Source organism: Abrus precatorius, unplaced genomic scaffold (assembly GCF_003935025.1).
Source record: "Abrus precatorius isolate BTA unplaced genomic scaffold, Abrus_2018 Scaffold9, whole genome shotgun sequence".
NCBI lineage: Eukaryota > Viridiplantae > Streptophyta > Magnoliopsida > Fabales > Fabaceae > Abrus > Abrus precatorius.
Genome location: NW_020874439.1, coordinates 10,684,737 through 10,695,364, shown reverse-complemented (window position 1 = coordinate 10,695,364; position 10,628 = coordinate 10,684,737). Strand labels below are relative to the sequence as shown.

Here is a 10,628-nt window from a genome sequence, read left to right as displayed (position 1 = left end):
TTAACAGCTAAAATGGAATCTGTTTCAGAAAATTATTTTGAATTAACTTTAGAGATAACATTGACAGTCTTGGAGAGAGCCCTATTTTAGTCTAGCACTAGACTCCTCAGAGGCTTGAGGTGTATCAGGAATGATAGTAAGCATACTAGTGATTTTACTAAGTAACTCATTCTGATTGTCCTCTATGGCTTTGGATTTTTCTTTTTGCCTAAGCTCTAAGATTTTTTGTTTGGCTTTGGCACTAATTTTAAAAGGTTTGAAAAGGAGTTTTTCTAATTGGATTTGGGAAGATGTTTCTTCTTCTTTTTGCTTAACAGAATTAACAGAGATTTTGTCACCTAAAAAACCTGTAAATACTTATTGGTGTAATTTTCCTGTTCCATGAGGCCTTGAATATCACTGGGAGTGATAGATTCATCAGGGTTTTTGGTTTTGAATGGCGTAGCCATTACAGGATTACCACTATTGTCCTTCAATTTTGGTAATTGATACTGAGTTGAAGGAGGCAGTTCATTCTGAAATATTTGTTCATCTTTAATCTGCCAAGAGATGACATTAGCAGAAGAAGTATTGATAACATCTTCTTGCCAAGGATAATCTAAATTGTTTTGAATGGTATAAGCATGAAACCAATCAAAGAAAAGAATATTTTGTTCAATTTTTTTGAGAAATTTATAAAATTTCTCTTGAAAGGCAAAAATTTCTTAAGAGATCTCAAAAGATGCATGTATGGCATTGACACAGTGAGTGAGTTTGAGCAAGCTTGGAGAAGTAACCTTGAGGAATACAATGTTTCTGAGAATAATTGGATCAAATCAATATATGGAATAAAGAAAAAATGGGCAGCGTGCTACATGAAGGAAATGTTCACACTTGGAATGCGAAGTACTCAACTAAGTGAGTGTAAATTCTGATTTTAAGGCTCGTATGAAGCCTGTGTAAACATTAAACAATTCTTTGCATACTTTGAACGTGTGATAGAAGACAAACGTTACAATGAGCTAATTTGTAAGTATGAGTCTCGTCATAAACTATCAATGTTAAGATATGAGATGTCTCCCATCCTATTACAAATGGATAAAATTTACACACATACTATTTTTAACAATACTATCAGTTTTACTACATTATTAACGGTATGTTCAAAAACATATAAATCCAAAAATTACCTAAATATCAAACTTATTTTTCCTACTAAGATGATTGATATTTTATCTAATTTTATTTCTTTTTGTAGAAATCTTTGGGTGATACAACTCATTCAATCTTTGATCAACTTTAAGATATTTTGTAGCTTTTCTGTATTTTGTACAATGTTAATTGTAATTATGTGTAATTGCCCTTATAAATGCAATTTTTAATATTATCTCATGAATATAGTATATTGCATTTGCTGCTGTTAAGTTTTGATGTGTTTTTTTTTTTTCAGTTTCTATAATATTTGCTTAAGCTGTTATACTTTTGCTTATACTCACATCCACCACCAATTAGCAGCAAACCATCGAGCATACACACATCTCAATGAGTCATTCTACCGTTTTACCCTACACCAACACCAATAAGATGCTTCAACATTCTAATAGCCAACAGTTGAAGAGTTTGCAACACATGTCTCATGGCATGGAGATACCCCTCAATTTCCAAATCAGCCCAACCAATGTGAAATGTCTCCTACACATGAACAAGGGCAACCAGGAGCTGATGAAGAGGTCATACAAGAGCCTCAAGAGGAAGAATAAGGTCAAGAGGTAGAGGGTCATCAAGATTAGCATAACAAGGAGCAAGGAGATCAAATGCATGATGATGTTATTGTTGAAGAATAAATATTTGTTTTGTTTTCTATTTTCCTTCGTTTCATTAGGAATATTTAACTTGATGTTTAATTTTAGTTTCTTTTCCAATGTTTTTTGTTTCAAGGCATGTAATGTGAATAACTTGATGTTAGAAATTTCTATTTATAATATAAAGATATCATTGTCTCTTAAATTTGGTTACATTTGATTAGATTTACTCATATTATGTTATGGAGCTTATGACCAGTTTCTGATATGCATTGCTATCTAATTTTTGCATTTGCTTAAGCATTCCAGATATGATTACATTTGCTGCTGTTAAGTTCTGATGCATTTTTTTTTTAGTTTTCTGCAATATTTGTTTAAGCTATTATACTTTCGCTTAAGCTATTCTAATCACGCTTAAGCGAATATTAACTCTAAAAACTGATGCTCTCTGTCCATTTTTCGCTTAAGCTACTATAAATAGCTTAAGCTATTCTTGATTAGCTTAAGCCATAAAACTCTGAAAATGGGTGCTCTCTGTCTATTTTTCGCTTAAGCTATTATAAATAGCTTAAGCCATTTTGTAGGATTCGCTTAAGCCATTTTGATTAGCTTAAGCGTTATGCATGTTTAAAAATTAGAGCTCTCTATCCATTTTTCACTTTAGCTGATTATTTTCGCTTAAGCACTTTTTTTTAACTTAAGCTAATTAGGAATACCAAAATTCGCCCAATCCATTTTTTGACGTAATTAAGCAAAAATCAGCTATTCTCGCTTAAGCGAATTGGATCCGCTTAAGCAAAAAAAAGACTAGAAGTCCAGTTTCCACGCGAACTGGAGACAATCCGAATCCTTTAATAGGGTGCCACGAAGCCTTTAGTTGGTGAGGTTGTTTTAATAGGTTGCCACGTGTTTCTAGCTGGGTTGATCAAAATCTGTTAGGTGTTAATTGTGTCAGTTTTGCTATAAATGACAACTTTGATGTTAGATTGGAATATCTTGTAATTCATTCATCAAACTCTTGTAATCTTCTCTTCATCTTAATAAAGCCATTTCAGAACCTTTCATTGTATGGTTCCCTATTCTTCAACTTCTTCGAGTCTTTCACATTCCTAGAACTAGAAAAATTTTGTAACAGAATACTCAAATAAATGGGTAGCAAAGGATAGGACCATAGACATAGCACCTTTGGCATTCGCAGGCAGTTCCATTGGCTCATGGACAACTCAATTTCTTACCTAAACAATATAGCAGATAATTTCTTAATTATGGAGTGATATTATAATACGTTAATGGAATCTTGTGTGGGGAGTGAAGGAGTACAAAAATATGCTCAGTGACCTGATATTAAAATCCACTGGAGCTTATTAACGGTTTGGGCAGAACGGATCAAGAGAAAGGTGATTTCCTACTTATTACATTATTGGTGGGAATGTGACATGAGTACACCGGTGTTTACCTACCTAATAATTATGATTCATTGGCCACAAATCTCCAACTAAAATCCCCTGCAAGAACAAAAGTCCCATCGGATGCAAGACACCATCACAGAAAAAAGTAGAATATATAAATATTTACAATCTGAAAGTGACATTCAGAGAAATTTAAAAGTGAATTTCATACCATATCAATGATAATCAGCAATACTCATTGGGGTTTTCTTTGCTTTGGATGAGAGGAACACCATCTTCCCTCCAAACTACACGCTCTTCACATAAAGCCTCTACCACCTCCACATACAACTGATGCTCCTAAATTTGGAAATAAAAACAAGTAGTAATCACTTGCTATCCATCTTGTAAATCTGCAAAGTTACTAGCCTTTTAATTGCATAAATGCCAAGGTTCATGTATGCTTCTTATTACAAATTTATCCATTGAATTTATTCAAAGATGAAAGTGGTTCAATAGTTTATAATTCACTAATTTGGGGAACTGATTAATGATATAGATTGTCAACTCATTACTGATAGACCAAGTTCTAAATTAGGCAATTATAATTCTGTATTAGGAAGTTATTAAGAAATAGGTCAAAATATGAGAGTTATATTAATTCTGTATAGCAAACCAATTGACCAGCTCAGCAACATGTAACTAACTCTCACCCCCGCCCCAAAACACTTCTTTTTCTTATGTGTATACACGTTCCATATTTTGGATTTCCCATGAATTAGCCCACCAGCTGATCCATGTCTTGTACTGCTTCATGATCCGCATTACTCATATTTGGTACTCTTCACTCTTTTAGAGCTCAGCCCATTGAATTCTGTTATAGAAATCTAACTCTATTTTCATATAGAATTTCTGTCAATAAAACTGTCCTATTTGTATGAGCAAACTCCTGGGTCTAACAACTACCTCCTTGAGAACCCGTGCAGCCAACTTCTCTGCAGTATCATTAGCAAGCACAGGGACAACACGCTGAGCAAGGATACGTCCTGTGTCATAGTGTTCATCAACAAAATGAATTGTAGGTCCTGAAAATCTGATGAACATAGAAAAATGAAATAAGTAGTCAAGCAAGTAAAACAGTGTTTCAATGGAAAAACATGCTGGAGATATTTTACGAGAAGGGTACCTCGCTCCAGAAGCAATTACAGCCTTATGCACCTTCACACCATAGAAGCCCTTGCCTCCAAAAGCTGGAAGAAGTGATGGATGAATGTTGAATATAGATCTTTCATAAGCACGGATCAATTCCACTGGTATAAGTTTGAGGTATCCAGCTAAAAGAATAAAATCAACCTCAAATTTCCTGATTAAAAAATGTATCATATGTTAGTAATGCAACCACATCTCCATGCCATGCAGAAATCAATAGTCCTTGTCTCCTTTACAGATTTTTCCATATTTGTGCTTCAATGGTTTTTTATTTGCATTTCATCTTCAAAGCATAGAAGCCACAAATCAGATTCATTAAAAGAATAAACTCTAAAGTCTATAGTTAAATACAAATAGCAGGAAATGATGTAAAGAAGCATCAGACCTAAGTGTATCAACAAGGTCACTTGGAGATAATCCATTGCGCTCATCCTTTGCTGTAGGAAACAATATAACTGGGATGCCATTATTTTTTGCATACTCTGCACCTCCACACGCTGGTATTAAAAGAAACAAATAAGGAACTTTAAGTAGACCATGGGGCAAAACAAAAGAAAAATCAAAACATAGTCCCAACATCCCGTGTCACACATGACTAGCAGCACCAGTACACAAGTAAATTTCCTTTTTCTACTCACACAAACAACAAATATGATCTTAACTCAGTAACTATTTGCAGAAAAAGTGATTTCTATTTCACTTGATGAAAAGGAGATTACAACAAGAGGTATTTATAGAAAAGAAAAACAAATCTGATTCCTAATCTAGGCCTTTAATTCTGTAATTACAATCAATCTTAAAAGGAAATCAAGGATTATGCTTAATTTTGGAAAGAATATTGCACATTGAGTGTGATCGATTTTATATGAATAATGTCATTTTTCCCTCCAATGAGTGTTTCACAAACATGATTTGGTCTGTGTGACACTGTATGAACCCAACCTTCTTGACATCTTGGGACAGTTTGTCAAACCAAGCTCTTGGGGACTGCTTGAGGCCATACAAAGACTTTTGAAGTTTGCATACTTTGTTGATGGTGCTAGTGGACTCAAGTCCAGTAAAAACTTGCATATACACTTCCTCTTTTGAATCACCATTCAGGAAAGCATTCATGTATTGTTTAGGGTTTAGGTCAATCCAAGTTTGCAGCTAACGATAGTACTACTCTAAGTGAGTTGAGCTCGGCCACTAGTGCAAACATTTCTTCATAACCAATCCCACAAGATTAGGTGTATCCCTTTGCTACTAACCAGGCTTTTTACCAGTTTATGCTTCCATCAGCATTATACTTGATTGTGAAAATCCATCACCATCCTACAGCTTTCTTCTCCTTTGGTAGTATGGTGAGTATCCATGTATTGTTCTTTGCCAAAGCTTGGACTTCTTCTACAGCAGCTGCCCATTTTGGTTGTTGAAGAGCTTCTTGAATGTTTCAAGGAATTTCAATGCTATATCAAGAGAAGTTACAAAGCTCTATATTCCTGAGAAAGCTTGCCATAAGACACATGTTTTTCAATTTGGTGTTAAGTGCAAGATCTAACACCCTTTCTGAAAGCAATGAGTACATCAAGGTCACCATTAACATGATCTAATTCAGGAAGGTTAGGAGCAGTGTTACCTACGTGATTTGCAGATTTTGAAGTCAAGTTTGATTCCTCACCTTTGATTCAGATTGTGCTGGACTCTTTTGTCTCCTGAGCAATGTTATCAATGGTGGGTCATGGCAAAAAGCAAAAAGACTGTCATAAAATTATGGCGGATGCCATGGCGGGTTATGGCGGTCATACTAAATCTGAACCTTTTATTTGACTTATATCTAACGGGTTATAATTTATTATTTCACTGGCCGTTAGATGTAAGTAAAATGAAAAGTTTAGATTTGATGTAAAAGTTTTTAAACTTACACCAGTATAAGAAAATCATTCTCTTATATATATATATATATATATTTTGCAAAATGTAATATAAAACTAGAAAATTAACTACATATAAAAGAAGGAAGGTGTTGGGTCTAAGTCAATTGGACCCCATTAAAGACATATCAAAGGAAAAGGGGTAAAATGGGAAGAATGAGCCAGGAGGCCGTTATGCTAGATTCTAACATATTAATAAATTAACATATGTGGCAAGGAGGGCGGGGGAGAGGAGAGCGGCAGGGAGAGAGAGATTATATAGAGGTTGAACACTTGGCCAAGGGGGATCATTTTGGGGGGAAGGTCATTTGGGTGTGGCTGCTGTCATAGGATCCATTTTGTCATTATTATTTGCTTCTGTTATTTCATTCTCTGTTTGTAATGTCAGGGTACTCCCTGAGATTTCTGTGATTAATTCCATACACATACTCAGTTCCTATCATAAGGTTTTGAGAAAAAAAGAATGAAATGGTTGTAAAATAGTGAAAAAAAGATGACGTTACAACAGAAAAGTAGAAAATTAAAAATAAATATAAAGAAGAAAACTTGGAAGTGAAAACAGAAAAATAGAATCAAGAAAACAAAATAATAAGGAAAAATGAAAAAAATGAGGGAAAAACAGAATTGAAAAAAAAAATATAATAGGAGAGGGAAAAACTAAAAAAAAGGGAAAGAGCCCACAGAAGAAAAATGGAAGCTGGATGTCCAAAAACAGGGCCTTCCACTCATAGACCGGAAAACAGCCAAAAAGGATGTCTTCTCCGGCGAAAATGGTGAAGGAGATGAAGGAGAAGTTGGCTTTAGAGAAGAAGGAAGAAAAACAGTGCAGAGAGAACCCTAAAAATTTTACCACTTGACAAGGAAAAAATTTTAAGCGGAAAAAGTCCGTTTTGCCCTAAAAAAAACCCTAAATGACACTATAGCAAGGGCAAGATTGGACTTTTGCTCCCCCTCTCCATTACACTTCGAAAGTGCACACCCACACCAAGACACTGTCTACAATTAGGAATTAACTTCTGCTAATAAAGAAATACTTCACCACAGCAAGCATCATGTGGCTAACCGCCGCTCCACAACGGCACAATAGTGATGAAGAGAGACACCCCAGCAAAATGCAAAACGAGATCGGAGGGGAGAGAGAGATCAGAGGAGAGAGAGATTGAAGATGAGAGGGAAATGTTTTTGACTCATGAAGAGGGCAGAAGAGATGTAACCTTAGGGTTTTTCAGCGCGGGTAAACCTATGGACTGGGTCAGATTCGCGGCCCAACCCATCAAAATGCCATTTTTCAATAATATCTAACATGGCTGCCATTCCCGCCATGTGAGTAACGGCTGCCGTGGCGTCTCCACCAAAAACTGCCAAAAAACGGCAACACTGTAACGGAGGTTATAAACTGCCACCGAATTCCACCATGGGCGCCATTTAACAACACTGCCATTGAGGCTTCCTTTTTTGAAATAGACCCAAAGATTGGTTTCCTATGCAGTAGGTTGATCTTCTCCCCCCTAAATTTTCTCCTTCTCCTTCTGAATCTGTTCCTTCTGCTGTAATCACATTTTTTGTTGGTGGCTCAACCATCTCCGCTTCCAATTGTTGAAATTCTGCATTTTCTATAGATGATGTCTTCTCCCCTTGAATTTCAATTTTTGGATAATATGGTTGCCTTTCAAAAAAGGTCACATCCATAGTGTGAAAAAACTTCCTAGTTGTGGGACAGTAGCATTTGTACCCTTTTTGGTGGGGTGAGTAACAAATGAAAATACACTTGATGGATTTGCTATCAAGTTTACTTCGATGAGGATCATGATTGTGTACAAATGCTGTACATCCAAATACCTTGAAAGGGAGAGAGTTGAGGATCCTGCTTACTGGGCAATATGTCTGTAGTGCAGACTCTGGAGTGTTGAAGTTAAGGATTCTGGAAAGCATCCTATTAATGAGATAGGCTGCAGTGAGTACAGCTTCTCCCCAATATTGCTTTGGCATATTGATTGATATCATGAGTGACCTAGTGACCTCAATAATGTGCTTGTTCTTCCTCTCAATTCCATTCTGGTGTGGGGGTGTTCACACATGAGCTTTGATGAACAATTCCATGATTTTGGAGATAAGTGTTGAGAAATGAGTGGAAATACTTGCAACCATTATCAGTTCTGAAAACTTTGAGGTTTGCTTGGAACTGAGTCTGCACCATGCTTTGAAAATTTTCAAATATCTTTCCCACTTCAAATTTCTCTTTCATAAGGAAGACCCACGTGACCATTGTGTGGTCATCAATAAATGTGACAAACCATTGAGCCCCAGTGATGTTGTTGACCCTTGAACACAGTTGTTAATCTCAGATAGCAGTAAATAGCAGCCGACCCCTAAAACAATATAGCATAATTGCATATTGCGGGATGGGGATGACTGCTATTTAAAAATTTATAATTACATATATTATATGTTATCTACACAGAATTTTAATATATATGCTCAAGAAATTCTCAAGATTACATAGTCATCATTCCAAGTAACAGTGTAAAAGTGCAAAACACTGCATCATGGAAGTTACATTAAACTAAAAATGCTAAACCATGCTTCAACAGCAAAACAGAGGATGAACAGCAAAATAGATCTTGAACAGAAAAGCAAGAATGATTAATGAATAGTAAAATAGAGCTCAAACAGAAAAAGCAAAATAGATGCCAGAAAAATTGATTTCTCCAACGAAATGGAGTGAGTGAACTTTGGAAAAACTGATTTCTCCTGTAAATAGAAAAGCAGAGGAGAAGCTGGAAAAGCTGATTTCTCCGGCAAAATGGATTGGGTGAGCCTCCAGACTTAGCTCAGTTTTCCGGCAAAATGGAATGGGTGAGTCAGTGAGGAGGGGAGAAATTGCTATGTTGAGGTTTCAACTTTTCATGCAAAGAGGAAGAGTGTCGAGGAAGATGAAATATATGTTTTATCAAGGGTAAATGACCTTTCTAACCTTCAAAATAATCAAATCGGTGCGTTTTTTTTGGGTTTCTTCCTTTCCCCAAAATCGCACAATACCACCTATGACTTCTCCTTGTTTTGGCCGCAAAGCACCCGCAACCACCACGACGTGACAAACACCCTATGATGTGGCGGCTCGGCACTGCACCAGTGTGATAGTGCCGCTATAGCGAGCTACTAACAACTATGCCCTTGAAGGCCCCCACACAATGCTATGAATTAAGGAAAATGGTTGAGTTGGCTTATAATGTTGTGCCATGTAGTCATTTCAAGTGTTTGGACAATTGACAATTGACAAATTTTAGCTAAGCTAAATGATAACACGACCATAAAACAATATAACATATTTTGCAAAAGAGCAAAAATGAAAGTAAAGGGGTGGTAGTAAAGTAAACCATTACCACTTCGATCTGTGACCAATACAAGAACATCTCCATGAAGTGATCCCCTTCTGGAGGCCTCATGAATTGATCTGAAGTTGGATCCACCACCAGACACAAAAACTGCTAGCTTTTTCCTTCTCACTGAGACCTGAGCCCTCACCTCATGGCCCTCCTCTGGCTCTGTAGTACTACTACTCCTGCTGCAACATATTCTCCTCCAAGAACTAGAACACACTTCTTTGTGCACAATGCTGATGGTATAAAAAGCTCCACCAGGAACCTCAAGATTCTGGGACTGAATTGAAGGGCATGAAAGTGAAGGTAACAGAGGGAACTTTAAAGAGAATGGTTGTTTCACAATTGAACCTGATGGCACTAATGATGATTTCAGACAAAATCTGAAAAGAACTGGTTGAGCTTCCATGGAAATTTTAATTGAAACAAAAAATCACAAATCTTAGTTCAGTACAGTATTCTGTGTTATGGGCAAGGATGAAAATGTTGGAAGTTGTAGGAAGGGTTCTACGCTGCATAAGAGACAGAGCCGTGATGGTGCCAAAAGAGGTGAAGCTGGTTGAAGGGGCTTGAAGGAACAACACAACTATGCTTTTGTGATGGTGATACACGGTGCACTATGTCAAAAGTTTGCCTATACTTCCAAAGCACACAAAGAACATCAATTAGTAAATATTGACTGCAAGGAAGAGGATAAAAAAGCCATAAATTTATCATATAAAAACACAACTACACAAGTGTTACAACAACTAGACCCAAAACAAGAATTCTTATTAGCCTTGACACAAGTGTGAGTATTCATGATGTGTTTAATAAAAAAATGTAGCATAGAAAATAATGAACAAAAAATTCAAACAATCAGATGTCAAATGAGCAAATAGAACACAAAGGAGAAAAGAAACAAGTTGTTGAGTAAAAGGAACAAGAGACATAGGATAAATCAGTGTTTCAACGACA

The 10,628-nt window shown here is 36.2% G+C and overlaps 1 protein-coding gene across 1 annotated transcript; it reads right to left on the bottom strand.

The window, feature by feature from the left end:
* Positions 1–2,976: 2,976 nt before the first annotated feature.
* On the bottom strand, positions 2,977–10,302 carry LOC113850287 (phosphoribosylglycinamide formyltransferase, chloroplastic-like). The gene is made up of 6 exons (XM_027480763.1): positions 9,675–10,302; positions 4,764–4,875; positions 4,356–4,532; positions 4,136–4,262; positions 3,402–3,529; positions 2,977–3,286 (listed from the first exon to the last, which is right to left on the bottom strand). Exons 1-5 carry the CDS (start codon positions 10,078–10,080, stop codon positions 3,416–3,418), a joined length of 936 nt encoding a protein of 311 aa, XP_027336564.1. The 5' UTR covers positions 10,081–10,302; the 3' UTR covers positions 2,977–3,286; positions 3,402–3,415.
* Positions 10,303–10,628: the final 326 nt, after the last annotated feature.